This window comes from Plectropomus leopardus, chromosome 20 (genome assembly GCF_026936395.1).
Source record: "Plectropomus leopardus strain MGB_pleo_1.0 chromosome 20, ASM2693639v1, whole genome shotgun sequence".
Lineage (NCBI taxonomy): Eukaryota > Metazoa > Chordata > Actinopteri > Perciformes > Serranidae > Plectropomus > Plectropomus leopardus.
In genome coordinates, this window is record NC_142195.1 from 11,327,518 (window position 1) to 11,351,090 (window position 23,573).

General features: G+C 40.0%; 3 protein-coding genes across 10 annotated transcripts in view; all 3 read right to left on the minus strand.

Annotated features, from left to right (window-relative positions):
- Positions 1-13,354, minus strand: part of shc3 (SHC (Src homology 2 domain containing) transforming protein 3) — a 31,338-nt gene extending 17,984 nt beyond the window's left edge. The window contains exons 1-4 of one of the 4 annotated variants that reach the window (XM_088070947.1): positions 13,237-13,354; positions 13,086-13,153; positions 8,635-8,823; positions 3,389-6,153 (exon numbers count right to left, since the gene is read on the minus strand). In XM_088070947.1, coding sequence (XP_087927073.1) covers positions 3,389-4,027 — 639 coding nt within the window. In that variant the 5' untranslated portion in view covers positions 4,028-6,153; positions 8,635-8,823; positions 13,086-13,153; positions 13,237-13,354. Of the gene's footprint in view, positions 1-3,388; positions 6,154-8,634; positions 8,846-13,085; positions 13,204-13,236 lie in introns of those variants that run through there. The other 3 variants (XM_088070948.1, XM_042509772.2, XM_088070949.1) reach the window with 3 other exon arrangements.
- Positions 13,355-14,637: 1,283 nt separating this feature from the next.
- LOC148186178 (uncharacterized) lies at positions 14,638-19,680 on the minus strand. The gene is made up of 4 exons (XM_088070787.1): positions 19,253-19,680; positions 17,280-17,492; positions 17,029-17,120; positions 14,638-15,522 (listed from the first exon to the last, which is right to left on the minus strand). The coding sequence occupies exons 1-4, from the start codon at positions 19,530-19,532 to the stop codon at positions 15,502-15,504; spliced, it is 606 nt and encodes a 201-aa protein (XP_087926913.1). The 5' UTR covers positions 19,533-19,680; the 3' UTR covers positions 14,638-15,501.
- A 152-nt stretch (positions 19,681-19,832) lies between these two features.
- The window catches only part of sema4d (sema domain, immunoglobulin domain (Ig), transmembrane domain (TM) and short cytoplasmic domain, (semaphorin) 4D), a 46,781-nt gene continuing 43,040 nt past the window's right edge, over positions 19,833-23,573 (minus strand). For all 5 annotated transcript variants that reach the window (XM_088070784.1, XM_042509029.2, XM_088070786.1 and 2 more), the window contains 3 exons: positions 23,007-23,179; positions 22,791-22,837; positions 19,833-22,130 (listed from right to left, as the gene is read on the minus strand). In XM_088070784.1, the coding sequence (XP_087926910.1) occupies positions 21,118-22,130; positions 22,791-22,837; positions 23,007-23,179 (1,233 nt within the window). In that variant the 3' untranslated portion in view covers positions 19,833-21,117. The remainder of the gene's footprint in view (positions 22,131-22,790; positions 22,838-23,006; positions 23,180-23,573) is intronic.

Here is a 23,573-nt window from a genome sequence, read left to right on the forward strand (position 1 = left end):
TTAAAAAATGAAGTGATCTGGCCTAAGTGTGTTACTGTGCCACATGAGGTGACTGTAGTCCTCCCATCCCATAAAACAATCTTCAGTAGCAGCCACCTCTCACATTACAACACCCCCTTTGATTAATATTGCACAGACTGAGAACATTTTGTGCTGACGAGTTCCTATTCTTATCAGAATCACATTCATAATCTGGCTGTAAACAAAACAGACATCCAGACACACTATTGTTTCTATTTCCACTCCTTTTTCAGAAACAACTAAGTTATATTAGAATCATAACTTTCACATTATGAGGCCCCCTCTCTCTAGTGAGCATTTTGCAAGCACCAGCAAACAAATACCATTTTTGTGAACATGACATTGGCACATTTTTAATGTTATCTATTTTCAGAACAGTGAGTTTGAAGTGCACAATTCAGCACGGCCAAAAATATATCAAACGGTTCTAAAATTGGTAGACAGCTATTCTGAGCATAATGTTTTTTCTCTCATGCTGTACAACAAACAAGTACACAGTAAAACCTAACTTCAAATTAATTATGAAAATCAACAGGAGGCCGGCTCTGAAAAGCCCATAAATGATCCAAGTGAATAACACAACCTCTAAGTGATCACACGTCCCGTCACACACAAAGAGAACTACACATATATACTCACAACTAGTTTTTTTTAACAGTGAAAGACCTGAAACATCAAGTCATATAAGAAAATGGCTACAGTTACTGGAGTTATTATGTTGTCTTCATAACTTAGAATAGTTGCTTTATTTCCAAAGGGTTCCTACAGCTTAAAGTTAGATTTAAGGCTCTTTTAAATGCCATTCAGAAAGAAAATTTAAGACCAATTTTATAATAAACCATATTGAAGAAAAGAAAAGAAAAACATGTACTGACAATTATTACTCAGGGTTACTAACAATTTTGCGAAAATGGTCATTGTAACATAAAATATGACTTTTTTTGTGGTGACGTGAGGGTTGGTGGTTCCACTATCCTGATCTGTGTGACTAACGGTAAATTATTGGGGAGGAGGGGAATCAATTGTTTAAGAATTTTACAATGCAAAGTCATAAAAAAAAATCCTACTTCTTATGTCTTAGTATTATGAATGCTTTAAAAAAAAGATGAATTTAATTTCATGTTAATTAATGCCTTTTAAGACTTTTAATATCTGCAGGAACCCTGTTCCCAATATAAAGATATAAAAAGATGTCACAAAACTTGCTGTTGCTCCATAATGAGTCCAGTTGTTACTTTAGAAACATTATAATATGCAGTCCAGTTGTGTGCAATGTAGACAGCATATGTCAGGTCAGGAGTGTAAAACACTGAAATTAAATAAATGAGTTAAATCAAGAAGGTTGATGAATGAGCATTAATAAATGTTTAATAACGTGAAAAAATGAACCAACTATGGATGATGGATTATAACATGGGCAGTAAATTATTAGAATATACAAACCCCCTGCAAAATAGGATGGTGATTGCCATAATTAAAGCAGCTTTAATCAAAATTTTTATGCTAACAACGGATCACACAACTACTGTATCTGTGAAAAGGACTTGCTCAAATCTGCAGTTCCCCTCAGCCTTTACTGAGCTTTAGTGCATGGATAGATCACTGAACAAGTCTTCTGGGCCCAGCACAGGGGCCCGAAGTGTAACCTAAAAAAGTGTCACTAAAATTAACAGGAAGAGACAAAAAGTCCACAAAGAGATGCTAAACGGACACAAAATAACTACAAAAAGGAATAAAATAAAGACAAATAAGAGACATAAAATGACCACAAAGGGAAAAAACAACCAAAAACACACTAAATGACCTCAAAGAGACAAAAATGACCAAAAAAGAAACAAAATGCAATCAAAGAGACACAAAATTATGACAAAGAGACACAGAATGGCCTCAAAGAGACACAAAATGGCTACATAGAGACAAATAAGACCAAAAAAGAAACAAAAAGTCAAAGCAACACAAAACGATTACAAAGTGACCTCAGAGACACACAAAATGGCCACATACAAAATTACCACAAAATCACAAAAAGATGCTTAACAACTACAAAGTGATGCTAAACAACAACATAAAAAGAGGCAAAACCACAGTGTCTGTTCGTCTTTCCCCCCCTGCAGGAGAGGTGGTGGAGTCTTTGCACATCTGTCCTCAGGGGCCTACTGTCTAATAATCCACCCATGCTTCATTGTTGTGTTTTTTTTTTGCTGATTTTATCTATTTGTTCTTGGCTTTTTTGAATAAACATAGCTACCATGGGCTAAAAGTGTGAGAGTAAACAGTGTCACTGTCAATCAATGTCCCTTTAGAGTAATGGTGCATGATGCGCGAGGAGTGACCACATGACGCTAATTAAAAGTGCTGTGAGCATAACACCACGTTGAACTCAATACACACAGGACCTCAAACCACAGTGAGAGCAGGGGGTGGGGGAGCACGGACCAGACCCATTTCCCCTCTCGCAGTGTGGATGCTTTCAGCAGCATTGACTGGACAAATAAGCGCTCCCGTCCTTAATGCAGTTAATGGCATGTCACGCTGGTCACAGATACTGTAGGCTTTGTTCAGCCAAGTTGTAGTAGGTGTCATATGATGCCAATCACACTGTGTTACTTGATTTGGGATGTAACATATTTCATCTTCAGAACGCTCATCCTAATTAAATGTTGCTATTTGTTTAATGCGTACACTTGCCTGCTTCGTTATGGTGTCAGTGAAAATGGTTTGCTCCATTTTTCCATTCACTTTACACCTTGAAGAGCCAGAGCTCAGCATCATCGCTCCTCATGCTAGTGACTCATTGCCAGCATGATGACATTCACAGCTCTCGTAGTTGTGCGCCAACTTGTGCCCCTTTAAATGATGTATGCCACTGAACATTAACAACAGTGCGTCGATTTTTTTGTCCTATTCTACCATTTCACCAATTGCGAGCTAACACAGTGGTAGCGCTCATAGAGATGTACAATGTACAGAAATAACATATCACCATGGTTACAGAAGCATAACGCCGTGGCTCCACATACACAAGACGGACTGTATGAATTGAAATGTTTACACAACGCTGATAATTGCTTTGTTTTCTGTTTTCCCGTCACAGGTTTTTCCTCTGATTTTCCCCAATGTTGACCCCTCTCTATTTCCTGAATTATTCAACGTCTATTTTCTGGTCGCTGCTCCTTCACTCAGCTTTCTGCTGTAGCCAGCCTACATACACCCACTCAAGGGCATGTTGTGATGTGCCAATGAAACTACATTATCTCTCCTTTATCCCCCCTCCTTGCAGGTAGCTGAGCTTGAGTCATTGAAAGAAAAGAGAGAATGGGTAAAGATTGGAAAAAGAGAGAGAGTACAAAAAAATGAGACCACCAACCTTCACAATGTATGTCACTCCTGGTCCAGAGATCTTCTCGCTCGAGTGTAGCCATCCTCTGGAGGGTTTGCTCACCAGTCCACCACCTCCACCTGGATTCCAGTCCTCTCCTCCGGGCTGGAGATCATCCAGCCTGCTCTTTTTGCTCATGCTGACGGCTGGCTCCAGCTGCGAGCAGGGGGTTGAATGGGAGGCCGAGCTGCACAGAGAGCCGCCCACACCAGAGGCTGCTGCCGCTGCTGCTGTCGCCGCGCTGGGGCTCGGGCCACTGGAGCTGCCTGAGCCCGATCCCCCACCCCCCTGCAGCTTAGACACAGCCAGGTCCTTGACAGCCGAGGGCAGACCCTTGATGCCCAGCAAGCTGCCTGAGTTGCTGAATTTCAGGCTGGACACCTTGTTGATGAGGGTGCAGAGGGTGGTGCCTCCATCTTCCAGGTGGTCAGAGCCGTGGCTGGTGGGGGTGCTGGAAGCAGTGGTGGTGGAGGAGGGCTGGACCTCGGTCGGGGGTGTGTAAGATGTCTCGGCTGCAGACTGGGGGGTGGCCGAGACCTTGGGGTTCATGGAAAGGCCGTGGAGAAGCTCATCGACGGATGTTACTGACTCATTCCTGAAGCGGTTGTATTTGGTACGGTGAAGCATACCCTTCTCTCTCTTGCTCTCTCCCCACTCTCCACCAACCGACACGCACAGCCTGCCTCTTTCACAAGTGTGCTGGCAGACGTGGCTGAGCCGTGCTGATTACCCTCTCCTGTAACATAGCAGCAGCGGTACAGGCAGCAAACGCCTTTTAGCAACCACAGGCCACCTGACTGTAATTTTCTCTATTGAGGTTACAGTGGTGGTTGTGTTGAGCTGCTGCTGCTGTCGCCAAAGTCCAATCTGCTCTCAGTAAAATCCAGAGCTGCAATCCAATCCGTCAGAGCGAAATATACAGACACAATCCATGGAAACACAGCATTGAGGCAGAGGAAGAAGAGGATGGAGAGGAAAAAGGTCTCTTATAGGCTGCAAGTGTTGTGGTGCAGTTTGTTTGGTTTCCAGTGGTGATACTGCTGTTGCTGCTGATTTCTAGCTTCAAAAATCCAAAAAGTAAGAGAACAGAGAAAGGTCTATGTTGTCGATGATCACGGATACTGCGAGGGAAGAGCAAATACTCTCTGCTGACTGCTGCCTGCCTGCCTGCCTGCCGGCTCAGTGCTAAAGCATGACTCACTGATCTGAGAAAACCTTCTCAACAAAAGGCTTGCTGAACACTGCAAATCACTTCCTGTCGGAGGGAGAAAAAAACCTCCCACTTACAGCACACTGGAACCAATCAATTTTTAAATTCCCCAGTCTGATATTTATTTTCTGTAATTCTTATTTGTTTAATATGAGAAAAGGAAATGAAGAATGAGAGGCATCTTGATTATTGGGGTCAGTGACATAATTATTTGGATCATTTGCTTGAATTTATACAATTAATATCTTATTTAAGGGATGAACCGCTTAAAGTTGTGATAAAAGGATGACTAACGCAATAAACTAATCGCAGAAATGATAATAAATAAGCAATGAAAACTAGCATCCATTTAACAAACAGCAAACAATCAGAGTGCCTGCTAAAATATTCCTTAACAAAACAATACAGATGTCTTGGATTCAAGAATAAAATCTCTGTTAAAATGTTTCATAAAGGTGTCATTTTCCCAGCATGAGGTAAAAAAAAAATCATTGAAAGCAACTGTACAGTAAAATTTTAGCATGACTGGAAATACGCAACATCATTAATATATTGTCCATGTTAATTTATAATAGCTGCAGAATAAGGGCAGACATCACTCCTCGTTCTCAATTTTATACTTTCAAAAACCTGCGACTACGTAATACACTTAATGTCTCTGCACAAAATATGAACAATCAGGCATTCATGCAAAAATTCATATTTTTCTTCCATTAAAATGCTTTGAAACCACTTGTCTAATGTGTAGCACTAATTTTCTATCAGTATTCTGCAACAAAGGAATAAAAAATTCAGTTCCCAAACAAGGCAGCAGACACAATCTCACAGCTTGTCTAAAATACCCAGCACTTGGTCCAGGCTGAATTACATGAATGACACAACTAAAAAAACAAAACACAGTCTGAACGACATGTTTCTCAGGCAGATGAGTCAATGAAACAACCAAAAGGATAACAGAAAAAAGCCCATGGGTCTCCTTAAAACCAGCAGCAATGAAGCATCTTTGTCTCCCTGGTAGCGGAAAGCACACAGCCAGACACCATTCATGTAAAATGTCCTCAGGAGCATCTAGCAAAGCCGAAAGACTGACACTCATTCATAAGCAGCTTCCGCTCTCACTCTGCTGCAGATTTCGCACTGCAGTCCCTCCCAACATCTCTCTTTCCTGCCTGGCAAATATAGAAAAAAAAAAAAAGACAGCACGTCTGCTTTCTCTCCTCAGAAAAAAAGGCAAACACAAAAGCAGGGAAGAAAGACAGGCCTTCGCAAATCAAAAAAGGAGGCAAAAAGACAAAGGAGGATAAGAGCAGAGGACAAAAAGCATGCAATATTTAGTCTTTCATGTGAATGAAATAGCAGCCTGGCATACCAATGTTTCTGTGAATGGAAGCAAGGCCTTTCTGCCTCTGCAAGGCAATCCCTTGGGATGGCATGGTCTTATCCAATGAGGAGCCGGCTGGATGACTCATTCAGGGGAGGCTTGCAGAATAGTGGAAGAGACCATTCCAGACGCAGGTGTACATTTTGTTTTCTCCCGACTGCCCTTTTAAATTATACGTACATCACCAGATATGAGATGTTCGCATGATTTAATAAGATGATGTTCTGTTCACAAAATAAGAAACAAATAAAAATAACCAGAAAATAAATGAGAAGTAAAAATGCCACCCCCCCTGTGATTTTGATTGCCACCGTTATCAGCATTTTTTTTTCACATTCATGTGAACAGTTACCACCTACACATTTAATTAGCAATTGACTGTTTATATGTATGAGGGCAGATAAATGCACTAGAACAACAAATGTATTTTGGGTTTACAAATTTGTCTTTTGAAAATACATAATAAGCATCCTATTTTATTTTAGCATTAAAAAATGATCCTGAAAGCTCATATTGAATATGCTTTGGTTGTCAATTTTAATCATATTTCACAAAGACTTTTGTAATATTATCACCCTCCAAAACAGATTTTATTAATGTTTTTCTTTTCTTTTACTTCCTGCTGGCAGAAATAATTATCATTTGAAAGTAGGGTTGCAAATCCTAAGCACTTTCCTTAATCGATTATTAGTGAAATTAATGATTGATTAATTGAGCACTCATTATTTGAAAGAAAAAATACAAACTTTGCCCAATTAAAACAATACCAAATGTGTTTTTTTCTTCTATCAAATCTCACAGCAACATATTGCACATACTTTGACAGCATTGCATAGATTATTAAATGATCAATTAAAATTCACACGTTTAATTAACTTCTTAACAACCAATGAATCGATTGTTGATTAATTCTTATCATCCCTTCTTGATACTCTGGTTAAAGCAACAGTATTTGTCACCTACTTCAATGTTTTTATTAGTCATATCTATTTTTATATTAGACCTTCCTTGCCAAGAGAAACGAAAAATAACGCCATATTGCTAAAACCAAAAATAATGCATGATAGTATAATAAGCTGTGTTCAGTGCAAGTTGAGTCAGTACGATATGGAAGCTCAGGAGTGCCAGTATTGTAGTGAAATCATTTTAATCAAATTAATTTTTGCTGGTATTAATTTTCAGTTTGACTTTTTGGAATATCACTACTGCCAAAACTACAATAATTGCTACACTGTAAAATAATTTTCGTTAATCCTGCTAAATAATACTACATCACCGGGCTCATCCAAGTATGCTTTTCTGCAGTAAGTACCTTTACAAGGTTTTGAGAGTGATATAACAGTCACTTTGATATCAGGCTGTTCTATAATACCAGGGCCGACCTCTCCTTCTTTGGCTTTAGCCTAAGTCTTTTAGCATTTTTTATAAACTACCAACCAAAACACAGTGCTAACGCTTATTAGCTATAGCTGAAATAAGGTGTCACAATGGATGATTGCAGACTACAAATATGAAGCCCATTTTTGTCAACCTCTATCTGAAATTAAATCCTTATTGCTATTTATTTATTTATTTTTTAGATTATTTTTTTGGCATTTTTGCCTTTATTAGATAGGACAGAATGATAGCGTGAAAGGGGGAGAGAGAGGGGATGACATGCAGCAAAGGGCTGTGAGCTGGAATCGAACCCGCGGCCGCTGCTGCAAGGATATTGCCTTCTTTTATGGGGCGCCTGCTTTATCCACTGAGCCACCAAACACCCAATTGTTTCAATTTTTGAGCTGTAAATTTGCGTGGTGAGATTAAACGGCAGACGGACTTAGCAACAGCAACTACGGCCGGAGAGGCTTTGAGCGTCAGGATAAATCCTGCTGACTTTTCCACTAGCGTCACCAGGGGGCCAACATTTCTGTCTTTTAATGAGATACCTTAGCATCAATGAGATGGAAAGCCATGAAAAATTATTTTGGTTATGACCAAATAAATGCAAAACTACAAAATGATAAACATGATAAACAGAACGCCTGCTAAACATCGGCATGTCAGCACCGTCACTGTGAGCACGTTAGAGTGCTGATGTTAGCGTATCGCTCTTTAGTCTCACAGAGGCACCTGCATGGCTGCAGACATAAGGATTAGCTGTGCTTTCCGCAAGGATGGTCGCAGGGCGATGAACAAACACAGAGACACAACGAGGAAATGTTTGAGGGAAAAGTTTCTCCTCACAGCAAAATGATTATCCCCAAATCTATAAGGCGCAGTGTATCAAAAACCCACGTCTACAAACGGTTCTCCACCCATCCACACCCCTGTAGTTAGAAAATCTTGGAAATTCACCGACAGGCGAAAAACTCACCACAGAGGACCCTGCACATTGTCATGTCTGATGGTGTGACGTTACTTTGGCCACATAGACACTCATGACCATCGCAGATGCATCACGCATAAATCAAGAATTAGTCTTGTTACTTACTAATATTAACACATATGATACCTAAAACCTCTTTGTTTTACTACGCTATTACATGATTACCTCAATGTGGAAGTGAGAAAACTGTGCTTAATACAAGGCCCAAACCTGTGGCTGAAATGGACCATCTAGAAGACCTTGAGTACTGTGCAGACAAAAAAAGCTTTACTCACTTTGTAGGCCCTCCCATCATTTTGATGCCACTGTGTGGAGAAACAAAAGGGGGCTCAGTTGAAAAGAAAAGGCGGGAATATCAAGAGTATCTGCCGCTGGAGGGAATGGTGATGGCTGGTCACTGGGGACGTTTCCTGTGCAGCATGGACCATAGTGTGGAGCTGCTTGTAGTGTATGATGGTGTCCATCTGTGGACAGGTTACAGAGCATCTAATAAATAATAAATAGGACTATATAAGTATAAAGTATGTATAAAATATAAACAGGATTATCGTCTACCAAAAAGATTCTTCTAAACAGCAACCCACAGGTAAGTGACTTTCAAAATAAGAGCACCAACAACTTAAATATGAATCTGTCTTCCGCTTATTACATATATCATGGATATTGACTAAGAGCTTTGACAAAATATACATGCAAGTCATCCAGATAATCCTAAACCCATTCACAGCATTTCATAGATGTAATAATAACTACTTGTGGTAAGTAAGAACAGATGGTCCATGGAAGTTGAACATGTGATTTAATATCAGTTTTCTATCTCATTTTTCGGACATACATTAAAAGTGAATGAGGAAAGAGAGACAGAGGAAAAGAGCATCCATTGGCGAGGAAAGCAGCAGACACTTCTCCACTTGACTACTGTTGCCAGGTTACCAAAAACATTCAAAAAAAGCAAGGGTTATTTTCAGACTAGCTAGAAGCAAAATAACCAATGTTACAGAAAGGGCAGACACAGGCAACTGGTAAAATGTGACCATTTTTAATTATTTTAATTATTTTTAAATGCATTATTCGCCAATAGCAATGAAAGGGTTAGTAGCACTGGAGAATTACATCATGATTTAAGTGCCTAATGTTTGACAAGTCTTTCAACATTCACGTTATTGCAGCATTTCATTTATTTGCCTAGTCAACCGCTTACCAAAGTGTTCCCATACCCAAGAAATATTTTACTTCTACATCTGCAGCACCCTTATTCTGTCTGTAGTAACCAGTGCCAAACCAAACCTGGAGTGTGTATTTTTGCAGAAATTGTGACATCAAAGTGAAGCTGACCTTTGACCTTTTCAATTAAAAAAATGTCATCCCTTAAACTTATCATATCAGGCATCTGTGTAAAATTTTGTCATAAAAACAAAACAAAAAAAAAAAACAATAGCCATATTTACAACATATTTCATTCTTGAGTCCATGGGGCCACATTTGAGGAAACTCCCTCGAGGTCATCTTGAGATATCCTCACAAGGATGAGATGGATGCAAGGTAACAGAGACCTTTGACCTCCAAAATCGAATCGCTTCATTATTGATTTCAAGTAGATGTTTGTGCCAAATTTGGAAGAAAAAAAATCTCTTAAAGGTGTCCTTGAGATATGGTATTCACAAGGTCAAAAATCTTATCAGTTCATCATTGAAACCAAGTGCACGTTTGTGTTAAATTTTGAAGAAATGAGACATCCGTATAAGTGTCAATGACCGGGCCAACATTTCCGTCTTTAAGAGGCTGTACCAGACGGAGTTTTAAAGCTTGTGTGATGATGATATCATTGAAGATAGAAGTCCTGACGAATCCAGTGGAACCAAACATCATGTTAGCTTCTCAGGACAGGGGGTAAATAACGCTCTAAAGCTGGGTTACATTTTGGCAGTGGAAAAATGGCATGGCCATTTCACAGGGGCCCCTTGACCTCTGACCACAGGATATCTGAATGAAAATGCGTTCTACGGGTACCCGTGAGTCTCCCCTTTACAGACACACCCACTTTCTGCTCGTCACATGCATTTTTTTGCTGCTTGATTCCTAATCAAGACAATCTGGTAAGAATTGCTTTACCTTTTCAATATGGACTTCACAACTGTTTTGTAATGCAAAATAGTAGAATTGAAAACATGCTATTGAAAAAATGTGATTAATCGCAATTAACTAAAAATTCTACCATTACGATTTCTTAAAAATGTATCTTTTGGCAGCTCTGATTAAAATAAGCCTTCATAAAAAATGAAACCACAAATGATTAACAGTTAAGTGCAAGCTAAGTTCTGATAAAATAATGTTGTGAAAAAACATATCTGTCCATTGCACCTGTTTGCTGTAAACTCATTTGCTTTATTGCTCTAACACTGCAGCGATCGAACACGGCCATCGACTTGTTTTACTGCAGGTTACATCCTGTTAACTTTTTTATTAGAAGTTATGCAATGACGGCAACAAACAAGTTGACCCAACATTTATTCATTTACTCATTACATATTATGTGGGCCAGGGACAACTTGATATTTGATGAAAATATATGTAAGTTACACAACATTTGGTTACCATTATGTTCCCACTGAATGGAACTGAGTGTCCTTTTCTTGCCCTACATCCATGACCTAATATGAGCCTGTTTGTGACCACATTTTAATAACATTAATGCCTGTGGTTATACAATTGTGTGTCATGTTTCTTAAAGGCTCAATGAAACACTATCAAATGAATAGCAAAGGGAAACAATATTGATAGCCTACTTGAAGCGAGCCGAGTGATGTAAGAATTTCCTGTGTGGACAATGTGTAGCCTTGAGAGCTCATTTTCATAATCATTTCCGGGGCATCATTTGAGCTTGCTGTGAATGGTTCATTAAAAAAGCGACAGAGGAAGCAGACGCACAAGAGGATCATATAATACACATCTAGTGTATTCATGTATGTGTAAGTGTCAGCTCTATAGACACAGTAACACTCTCCAGTCCTCATCAACTAACCAAATACTACTTATTGAAAAATGCACCAAATTACTAATTGCAGGTTTAATTTGATCTATTTAAGGAAACAGGAAACCTAATGAGTTTATTTTAACTGTAATTATAACACAGCACCCACCCGTTGAATACAGGAAGGGGTAAAGAAAGTCTTTGCAAAACAGGTATGGTTAAAAAAGTTATTATTTGATTCTCAATTTCTAATGTGATATTGGGCAGGGGGTCTGCAGGTTTTAGGCATATAAATTTAATGCCTTTTAAGACCTTTTCGAGTTTATTTTTAGCCAAATGGACAGATAATATTTTTATTAAAACATTGTAGGTAAGTAAATGTTAATATTTTATATGTTTTCCTGGGCAGGTTTTATGTAGGAATATGTTATTATTATATGTTATTAAGTCAAATTAATCTACATTTTGCAACAGATACGTGCAAGTATAAAGTAAAATATTAGGGACAGTGGTAGGTAAAAATGTGGATTTTCACGCAATGGAGCTTAACTCATTTTGACAAAAAAAAGGAAAATTGAAATTAGATCAAATTTTGTGGCAATTAAGACCTCACAAATTTAAGACTATTTACTGACTTTTAAGGCCTACAATGTACACAGTTGAAAAAAAGTCGATATTTACGAGTTATATTTTAATAGGCTTATTACACACTGTGACTAGGGGACCAAGATGATTTTGGAGATGATTGTATTACCCTCAGAAACCAAAGACTCACAAGAGGGTTTTAAAGGCATGTTTTCTTTGAAAATCTCCAAAATCACACAATTTATAATTGCCAAAAATAGGGTGCAATATGGTTAAATAGTCACACCATAGACACCCCCCTACTCTGATAAGTACAGTACAGTACAGTCCCTTTTGGAAAATACTTTATAAAATAAGTCTTTAAACTGTGAGACTGTACATTGATATGACGTTTATATCACTACGTTATAAAGACTAACAAAATAAATAAAAAGTAATAAATAAATAGAAAATGTTACAAAAACAATATGTTACTCAGCTGCTAGTTTATGTAAAAATGAGTTGATGAGATTCTGGTCACATGACCTAAGAGCTTTTGTACAATTTAAAGTAGCTTAACCCCTTTGAAACCTGGGCAAAATAGCCTAATGTCTTTCAAAAACATGGGAAGAAAGCAATGAGCAACGAAAGAAGAAATGAAAGAATTAGTGTGAAATTTGTACAAAGTATGAGAAAATTGCCTGAAAAATTGTTCAAAAAAAATATAAGAGGAGCCTAAAAACTGAATAGTTTGCAGCACTGACTTCTACTAATTTCTTGTAATTTCGGAAACATGTATTACCTAGTTGCTTATTGTTTTTTTTCCTTCTCCATGTTACTGAATGAAATCGCACCAATTCGCTCAGGATTCAAAGGTTTGGGGACATCTGAAAGAGGTCAAACTGATGTCACTCCACATGTTAAATGGTTAATAAACTGAGATTTAGTTCTTACTTTTTTTCTAGACTTTCTCTGAAAATATGTCTGGCGACCAAAGATATTACTGAGGGGTACAGTGACACTATGAGCCAGTAACATGTCAACTAACTTGCTGCACACATGGAAGCTAGCCGCCTGTTAGCCAATGCAGTCTACATTAGCCTGCATTAGCCGACTTCATCCGTGAAGCCTTTCCTTTAGTAAAACAACGAAATAATATTTTTAACACTTCTGGTAAAGCATGAATCTCACCTTTGAGTCGCTTAGGAGTGTTTTCAGGCACGGAGTGGGGTTTTTTGTGGTCCCTCATGTGGCCGTTGCTGAAAAAAAAAACAAACAAACAAACATTCAGTACAACTGCAGTGTGTTTCCCGCCCTCAGGGTGCAGTAATGAGCACTTTACCATTATGGCTTAGCACACCACAATGAGTAGAAGAAGCCGTCACACCAGAAATGGTTTGTATGCTTTATCGGACGTGTTTTCAGGTTTTCAGTCGGCACGTTTCGGGTTTACAAAAGAAAAGATTTAGAGGATGAATTTAAAAGGTCGGTTTGACAAATGTAGGTCCGGTTAACCGCCTCACCTCCGTTAAAGAGCGATGCACATCCGCTGGAACAAACCTGGACTGCTGAAAAGATCAATTTGGCCCTTTAATGAACCCTTTAATTTCTTTCAAAAACATGGGAGCAATTTGACAAGAAATGACCCATCAATTAGCAACAAATTAATGATTGCCTGTCTGATTGAAGGATTGTCTAGATACCTTGAGTCATGACCTATTTGATCAACAAAGAACTATTTTCATGTTTGTTTGATTTTTTTTCTTTTCTGCTTGTGCTCCTTTGCTTGGTCACACGAGGGCGCTATGGCTCCAGTTGTGGTAGATGGAGCCATGAGAAATAAAACATTGCAGTGCAATGTTGAGCTACATAAATCTCCCCTATAAACATTTTTTCCTCAGCTGATTTTGTTTGTTTTTGTCATATATTAAATGTCTTATACTGAACATAAGATTGAGCCTTTTCTGATTATCCCTCGTTGTATTAAATGAATATAATAAATGAATATGAATGAATGTAAATAGAATATTAAACAGCCGTTTGTCTATAAGTCTCTGAGGCATGAGCATCAGATAAGGTTCACAACTTACATCCAGAAAGGAAATAAATTTTCAATTAAAGACATTATTGTTTCCCCCGCAAATGTCAAAACTGGCTTTCAAGGAGAAATGAGTGGTTGAGGTCAGTTAATAATTCAGATGGTAGAAAGTGTTCCTGTGGAAAAGGCTGTCAACGTGCCACTCTAGTTTTGACCCCACCAGAGTAATAACCTGTTAATAAATGGCTGAAACAAGTCTATGAATATTTAATCCATCCTCTGATATAAAAAGTGATAAACATGCTTCATTTCAACCTTTGAAACCTGAGCACTTTGGTTTCATTTCTTTCAAAAACAAAGGAAGAAGGCAATGGGCAATGACTGAAAAAATACTCCAAAAAAAAAGGTTAAAAAAAAATTAAATTTAAAAAAAGCAAACATAGAAATTACCTGGAAAAATCATTTCAAAAATAAAGTAGTTTTAAAACATAATATTAATCATTATGATCATATTTTTTACAAGCTTTTTTTCTTTTTTTCTCCTATAGCTTTTTAAAAACAATCGACTAAATCTACTGATTTCATCTTGTGTAACAACTTTTGTTACCAAATTTCTCACTACCTTTCCCCATGTTTTTAAAAAAAATCACACAAATTTGCTTGAGGTTCAAAGGTTTAAGTACTTGTGAAAGACATCTGAAATCAGCACAAGGAAACTGATATTGCTCCAGGTTCAATGGGTTAATCAACAGATAAAACGAACTCCATTTATTTGTGCATCAAAGGCAAAAAAAGATAATAACAGTTTTAATAAAAAGTAACTGCAGACAGAAAGCAGTAAGGTACAGACTGCAACAGTTCTACCTGTGCCAACGATGGCATTTTGGTTTCCGGGGTATTTTACTTCTTGTGATATAATCTTGTTTATTGTTGAACATTGGGGGTATATTGTGGTGGAAGAGAACTCTACCTCCCACAGAAACCTACTCCATTTCTGCATGTGAAATCCTGTGTATATGATCGGACTCTCTGGAGGGAAACAAATGCCCGATGAGTAATGAGGATAATGTCAAGTAAAATGTCAAACTGCTTTGAGGGACTGTACTGAGACGGTGCAAACATCTGACACGTTTGTCAAATAAACCAAACAGGAAACAGATGTTGCATCACTTGCAAATACAGATCAGCGCTCCTCATATAACATCAGTTTTATTGTTCCATACAAGCACTGCTTTCAGGATGGTCATTTTCATCAGTAAAAATAGAAATAAATGCATATTTGGAGGAAGGGCAGCCCCACACGTCCTCAGACCAATGACCTTCATGTCCTCGTCAGTTTTGGCAGGAGCCCCAACACCGTCATCACAGCCAGGTGAGCCCCCCCTGCAGAAGGCAGGTGCTGTGTATTCTTTGCTGCATGCTCCATCAAACGCCTCCTTAAGAAGTGACACCGAGACATCGTCTTCAATCTGTTTATGATAGTTTCAGTGTCGAAAGGTGTGGGCTGACGACCATGTTTACAACCAGATTCAGCCAACACGAGTGAAGCTCATGACGTCTTCACAGAGCTCAGTGGCCATCACAGCTTTCCTGCGGAGGGAAAAACAGAGCTGTACTGTACAAGCAGACGAGAAAGGAGGCCTGATATATTCAAGGTTTGATCTATAATGAACTAAAAACTTACTAAGTGCACAAAAGCAATGAGAAACTAGTGTACTTCTTACGTCGGCGTCTGTGGCCACATCTCAGATTTTACTTCTAATTCGAATTATTATGATGGTATGCAGACAGAATAACAGGATTAAGTTTAAGGGACAGTTTACCCCAAAATAAAAAAGTGTTGGCGATATCGACCGTAGATGTCTGTCTATAATGGAACTATAGGTGGCACTGGGCTCATGTTGCTCAAAAAATATAACACAAAAAAACGTAATAGCATTGTTTCTCTCCAGAAATCATGACCTGGTTACTCAAGATTGTCCACAGACCTTGTTGTGAGCAGTTTCATGTAGGAACTATTTTATTTCTACAGAAAATGAAAATCTACCGTAGTTTGATAGATCTAATGACTCTCTCCCAATAAGAAATCTAATACTTCAGTAAAATAAGTCAAGACATTAGTAATCTTTAGTTATCTGTAACACAATTAGCTGAATGTGGTTAATAGATCATGTTGAACGAAAAATGTGGTAAAATGTCATGAAATTAACACAAAAAAAAAAAAAGCTGCAGGAGCAGGTAGTATTTTAGTTTTAAAAAAGTGTGTTTTACTTTTCTCAAACCTTGTCAAACTCTTTATTCAGACTGTGGGAAACACTGTAAATAATCATTTGCTAAACTCTAAACAATGTATTATACTGAACATCAATCAGCTTGCTTAAATTTTATGTGCCTATTTTTTTACCCCAATAAACCTGGATTTTCAGGGTGGTTCTAATAGCCAATAAAAGCCAATTATGGCCAAAAACACATTGTGTGGCATCACCCTGACCTTGACCTTTGACCACCAGATTCTAATCAGTTCATTCTTGAGTCCAAGTGAACATTTGTGCCAAATTTGAGAAAACCTCTTCACTGCAACATTCCGATATTTCATTCAAACGCAAGGTCACAGTGACCTCGACTATGATCAGCTCATCCATGCGTCTACTTAAACATTTGTGCCAAATTTGAAGTAATTCCCTCATGGTGTTCAGTAGATATCTGGTTCACAAGAATGAGACAAACAAGGTCACAATGACATTAAACATTGACCTATGACCACCAAGATCTCATCAGTTCATCCTTAAGTCCAAGAGGATGCTTGTTTTAAAGAAATTCTCTGAAGGTGTTTTGGAGATAGCGCGTTAACAAGAATGGGACGGATGTATGGATGGACGGAAGCACAACCCGAAATGTGATGCCTCTGGCCACACCTGTTGCTGGCACAGAGGCATAAAAACTCAAAGTGGCAGAGTGCATTCAAATCACTCGCCTAAGGCCAAACATACAGAGCGTGTTAAAACTGGTTCACATGATGTAAGTCGACTCGGGCAACTGCACAGTAACTATTATGAGGTTTCCAGAAAACACTCGCATGCACGAACCCAGACCTACCCAGGCCTTTTCCCATCTTTTTAGCAGCTGCTCGTGCTCTGTGAGCGCACTTCTCCATTGGTTCAAATCCCTGGATGGAATGCTCTCCTCATCTGTCAAATAATGACATCTTTTATGGAAATAATTGCATCACTGACAACTAATCCCATGCACTATAAACATGCATTACTCACAATACATCTCACTTTTTGGAGATATAATAGCACTGGACATTTTCACACCCATACCGCACACGCATCACGTCCTGATACCTCCAATAGTGAGGTGAAGGTCCACCTCAGATATTGCATTTCCTGTACTGGCCTCAGCAACACAGTGGTAACGGGCGTCCTTGATCAGCGGCCCCTCTCGGAGCCAGCTGCTCACTAGAACCTCCCTCTGACCCAGCGGCCGGCGGTACTCCATTATGGGGGTGTCCAGACTGTGCCCATTTATTAGCCAGTGAATGTGGACATCACTGGGACCTGAGGGACAGAAAAGGGCTTCATGTTGACCCCCCTGATGGTAACATATAGGTACTGTACATGGAATGGGAATACTTGCCTTTGGAAGGTCCGTTTGTGGAGTTTAAGTATTCGAATGAGTACTAGAGGTGTGACTGAATACACATGCAGTGTAAAAGTATGCATAAAGCCTAAAGACAGGAAGGTCTCAAATTCCAAGTCAATCTGACAAATACCGAATAAAGTCCCAAGTCCTAAACTTTGAGTTGAGTCCTAAACAAGTCGTTATTCCCTCTTCATCAAATGTTGTGATTTTAACAGAGTAATAATATATAAAATGTACAAAAATCACAAATGCTTTTTAAATTTTTTAAAAACAGGTTTGTTAGAACAAGTGCAAAGTAACTTATTCATAAAAAACAGTAGTCCTGACATTGCATTTTCATAGCATGGGTCATGATAAAGTTGAATTTCAAGTATTTTTTTTATTATGTCAAGACCATAGACTGTGGAAAAATAATGGACTGTGTGATGTTACCCATTAATTTGTGGTCTTTCTTTTAATGCCTCAAGTTTGGCATTTCATCAGTCACCATCTTGGTGTTTTGAGCCTCAAGTGATCATATTTAGACGAGAAACTGGAGCTGTGGATGAGCAAGGACTGAATCTATCCGAGAAACTGATGACACAATCTGCAAATAGCCTGTCATTTAGGCAGCCCTGCCCTTTAATACGTGCACCTTTCACCCTTGATAAAATGTAAACAGGTGAGTTATATAAATTTCACACCCCAATAGTTGTCATGAATGTTGAAATTACCTAGAGACCAAATTAATTTTCTGTATTAAGCTGTAAACATTTTATGTCTGTTGTAGATTTGGGCATTTTCCCATCAGTGTCTATGGGGGATTGACTCGCTTATAGAACCAGCATCTAGTGGCCATTAGAGGAATTGCAGTTTTTGGCACTTTGTGTCGTTTACATTTTTCAGTCAGAGGTTCCAACTTGGTCGAATCTAAAGCAATCAAATCTGTGACTCAAGTCAGACTAGAGTCCCAGGTCATGTGATTCAAATTCACACCTCTGGTATATGCAACAGGATCATAATCTTTTGTCCGTTATCCTCACCAATAAGGATTAAAACAATAGCTTAAAGAACTTGATGACTGAAGTTGAACATTTAAAAAAACAAACCAGGGTTGAAAACATTTGACAAGATTTATTTAGCCTCCCTACCAAGAGCAATAGTCCCAAAACGTCCCCTAAATTTATGTACATCTTCAAATGGTATTTTTCCATATATACAGATATATTTACACTTGTTTACAGGCACAAAAAATGATCCAGATAAAATTTTGAGATGTAAGACATTTGAGCCTACAGTAACACCCTGGATAAAAAGGACCCACTTCGAAATTTTACACGTTTCACGTCAGACCGCTGTTACATAATACTACACACAAAACTGTACTTAACATAGAGTTGAGAACTGTGAGATCAGTAAGAGGTTGACAGTTTGATACTGAATCTTATCTTTTGAAACAGTCACTCATTAAGGTATCTTACAAGACACCTAAAAACTGAGACAGCTGTCCACGAGTCAGACACTTTGAAGCAAAGCAGGCTTGTTTTAAACAAATCCAGAAACACACACACTCACAGTTAGTTAATGTGTGGGAAGTGTTAACATGCAACATGCAGAAAGGAGAGAGAATGAGCTGGGTTAAAAAGCGAAAGGAACAGATTTCCAGTTCGGGAGCTGAGACGCAGACAGCACTCACCCAAGGCCAGGCAGAAGAGCAGGAAGGCCTCCTGGGCGTGAACCCCCCAGGCCTGGTCCTTCAGCAGGGGAGGCAACAGTCTCACCTCTGCCTCCCGCGCCTCCACACTGTGGGGCTTGGTGGAGGAAGAGGTGGAAGGAGAGGAGGAAGAGGAGGAAGGGAGGGCAGAGGGAGTTCCAGAGGAGGACAGGGAGGATGAAGTGTCGACAGGAGAAGAGGCTGTGAGGAAAGGAGTGATGGGAGAAGAGTATTGAAGAAAATAGGAAACAAGCGGCGACATGCAACACAGACAAAAGGAACTAATGAGCTAGGATCTAAAAAAATAAACCTGCTGCAATAAATAAAATTTTAAAAAATGAGGATGATCACTTACACAAGAGACAAAATGATATTACACCAAATGTGACTCATCTTAAATAATAATACTCTAAAACTGAATTTAAAAAAAAGATTGTTTCCAGAGCTGTTTTAGAAAAAGAACTGATGATTGAATTTATCAAGCATCATGTCATACTGAACATGTATTTAACAGACGACATAAAGGAAGATGACTAGTAAAGGTTAATACACAGGACCGTCAGAGTTGTATCCACGCAGGAATGTTGACTTCACAGGAAGGAAAATAAAATACAGAGAAACTCAACGTTGTCAATTGAAGACGACTCAAAAATGATTTATTACAGCATTTTTCTATCATGCGAGTCGTCGCTTGTCCGCTTGTTTTCCTGACCTTCAAACCCCACATCGCCGCCTCACTGGGTAAGATTAAGGCCCACATACCAGGTGCTGCAGATGGCAACACTGCACAACAAAGCTAGGCTATAACGTACTGAGCAAATCTTCCCTGAGAAATTACTGTAATGTTGAAGCATTTACCCATGTCCAATAGAGAACCCCAGTAATGAGTCCTAAAACCTGGCGATGAGTTAGCATGTCAGCACCTCTGGTTGCTTCTTCTAAAAGTCGATGGGTTTTTTGAATGGGTTTTTGGTTAGAAGCCTTAATTGAGGTTTGTGGTTCACGCAAGATGAAGAGACTTTCACGTTTTGTTCAGTAGATTTCCCACTGTGGACTTCGAAGCTTTTACATGTCTTAACAAGTGGCTGAATGAGACTACAGAACGTCATCGCGCTGAACACAACTGTACAGCCTCACAGCGGTGGCAATGCGACCGTAATGTAATTTGATTTAGCCTAGCATTAGCTTTTTACTTCTGGGGACTGCATTTAGGCTTTTAAAAAAATCCTGAAAGTGGTTTTATTGGTGAAGATTATCTTGCTGAACAAAACATGTAAATATCATAAACGTTTACCACAGAGCTTATTTTCTGCAATGATCCAAAATCCAATGGAAAAATCCCATGGGCTTTTTAAAAGAGAGAACCAGGGTGACATTAGCTCCCGGGTTAGCGTCATCCCTGGGGCACTCTGTAGCCTACACGTTGCTTTGAAATAAAATGCAAAAGCTTCAAGAGATTATTATTATTCACCCAGGCTGTACAAAAAACACATGACTCCAATTTGGAAAACATCAAGGTAACTTACCAATTTGGTAAACAATGTTTCCAATTTGGAATTTAAGAAATAGCTTTTCTTGCTGGACTAAGCTGAGAGGGTGCAGCTTCTGTCAAGACGTTTTTTGCTTTATCATCATGAGCCCTAAATCAGACAGCAGGAGATAAATCTTCACAGGCGAGTGGGACGCCTGATTTAAGCTTTGTGACGATTAAACTTCATGTACACTGAACATACTTTCATATAGAGAAAACCACTTTGAGTCATGGGAAAATGCAGCAAGAGCGTGACCCCCTGTAAAACAGTCTCTACGCTGAGAGAGAGAAACCAAAGCAGATCAGAGGCGTCTGGCTAGCAGTAAGGCTCATCTGCATCTGCAAACTGAATGGGCTGAGATTCACAGTCCACATCAAAAGGTTTCTCCTGGGACGGGCTGTCGCCTCCAAAAGTGTGAGACGGGATCCCACCGTTGCCACACTCCGGCTCAGTCTCGTACCCTGTGTCGCGGAGTGCCCGCAGGTTTTGAGTGGTTTGGCTTCCGTTCTGCGTCGGTTGCTCCGTCATGTTAATTTTATCAGTTGCAGATGCTTCCATTAGACCTGCTTCACAAGCCAGATACTCGGGCTGATGGGTGCTCTTGTGACTGCCCAACAGAGCGGCTCGCAGCCGCAGGCAGGGAGCGGGAAGGTACTGCATGTAGCAGTTGTACGCCAGCGCGGCCAGGAAGAGGAGGAAAAACAGGAGGAAGAGGGAGAGGAGGGCGGTGCTGTTGTTGTGCTGCAGGTACTCGGCCGCTGGGTCCCGGCTGGCTGGGCGGGGGGCGTTGGAGCTCGGGGTGAGGCGCTGCTTTGGTTGGAACTTGATTGTGCTGCTGGGCGGCGGGGTTAGTGATGAGTCAGTTTGGGGTGGGGAGGTGAATTGGACTGTGGCTGTGAAGCTGGGAGGGGCGAGGGCCGAAGTTAGTAGGGCTCTGTCTGTCTTACCATTACCTTCAGCTGCGTGTGTGCTAGATGTCTCCTGGCTGCCGAGGGTGGTGGTCGCTTGGTGGCCCGCCTGCTGAGGGGCTCTGGGCGGCAGATCCAGAGTCAGGATGTATCCAGCCAGGAGGCGGCTGAAGTTCTTCCCCGCAGCGGGAGCCCATTCCACGGACCAGCACTCGTAGTGACCTTGATCCTCTGGAGCCACGCTGTAAATAAGGAGGGCGTTTTCGCCTATGAGGTGGAAGCGGGAGGCCTCAGTGAGAGCGGAGCCATTGTATTTCCACATCACCTGGGCTAGGTTGGAGTGTACCAGGCACGGCAGCTCAGCAGAGCTCCCTGGTTTCACTGTCACACGCTGATAGTCCTTCAGAGACAGACCTGATGCTACGAGGCAAAACAGAGAGGAAAAAATGACTTTGGGGCAGTTTAAGTTTGGCCTAAGAGGTTGATTGTAACCTACTGTGAACATGTCCAGCTGAGGATAATCGTAAACATGGCTAACAATGGTTTTTGTGGTTATCGTGTGTATCACATTGTGTTTTGTGCTGTCAGGTGTGTGTCTACTGTCCTTTGTTGTGTGGACCATCTGCTTTTCATGTGCTCTGTACTGTAACTGCATGTATTGCGTCAGTCTGGTAATTGCCTGACTACAGATGGAAATTAACATCTTGCTAAATTTGGTACAACCATCTATATAAACTATAAACTAAACCACATTAAATAAACTAAACAATTAAAAATTGGCAATAGTGACAGACTCAATTTTTTTTTTTTAATACGAGCATGAATTCTTGAGTAATGGACAAAAAAATGTTTTGTGAGGTCGAAGTGACCTTGACCTTTGGACACCGGGATCCAATCAGCTTATTATTGAACGCTGAACATTTGTGGCTTACATTCACAGAGGTATAAAAGAACTATGATATTTTCTTTCTGAAACACACCATAATTAGTGTCTAGTAAGCACTGATAATGCTCATAATTTGCTCTCACTGTCCATGCCTTAAAGCTTCTTTGTTATTTCGTGAGAATGTTGCACCCTACCTGAAGGACACTTGTCTGCGTCGCCATTCAGGTTCTGGATTAGCTTCCTGAAAAAACAAACAAGAGTTATTTTCATGGCAATCTAAAATCTGCACACACACTCTGTACTGATACTGAGAGAGTAAAGCCGGTCAAACCGGATGGACTATCAGTAAAGATGTTTCGTGGTGGCTCTGCAATTATGCACGAGTGGAGAAAGGCTTAATGGGGAGTTACCTAAGACGTTGGCTGGGAGCATCAAAGATATTGACACAGGCAGCAGTGTGAGGGTCCCAGGCACAGTACGGGTCTCTCGCCAGGATGCAGTCAGCGCAGGACAGATACCGGCCACAGAAGGCGGTGGGAGACTGAACTACGCCCGAGTCTGAACCAGCATACAGGGAGCGTGTCTGTGGAAGCACAGGGTCGATCGCATAAACGTGCCAAAGCAGGAGAAGCAGCAACCTCCACACAACCAAAAAACACACACAGCGGAGATAAACCTGCACTCTCATCTGATTGGGAAAAATGCTGGTTTTGCTTTTTCACAGTCACGCCATCTTCTTGGTAACTTCCTATCTTGAGTGAGCACATCAGATAAATATGCAAACACGCACCTCTCTGTAAAATGCCACCCCATTCAACAGCATGGCAAACTACAACCTCTTTTAAACAGTTTAAACAAAAGTTGAACATTTGCATCTATTTGCAGCTGAGTTTAATGTACCAACACATAGCTCACTGTGTAGGCGCAATATCTATCTGCTGAGCTCAACACGCATTTTCGAACTGAGCAGCTGTCTC

Bases quoted from the DNA above. Each gene is read 5' to 3' on its own strand.
- LOC148186178 (XM_088070787.1), bottom strand. From the start codon at position 19,532: ATGTCGCCGCTTGTTTCCTATTTTCTTCAATACTCTTCTCCCATCACT. The intron at 17,493-19,252 runs GTGAGTGCTGTC...TCTGTCCCTCAG, and splicing joins GCTCTTCTGCCTGGCCTTGG to GTCCCAGTGATGTCCACATT. The intron at 15,523-17,028 runs GTAGGTCTGGGT...TTCCCTCCGCAG, and splicing joins AAAGATGGGAAAAGGCCTGG to GAAAGCTGTGATGGCCACTG.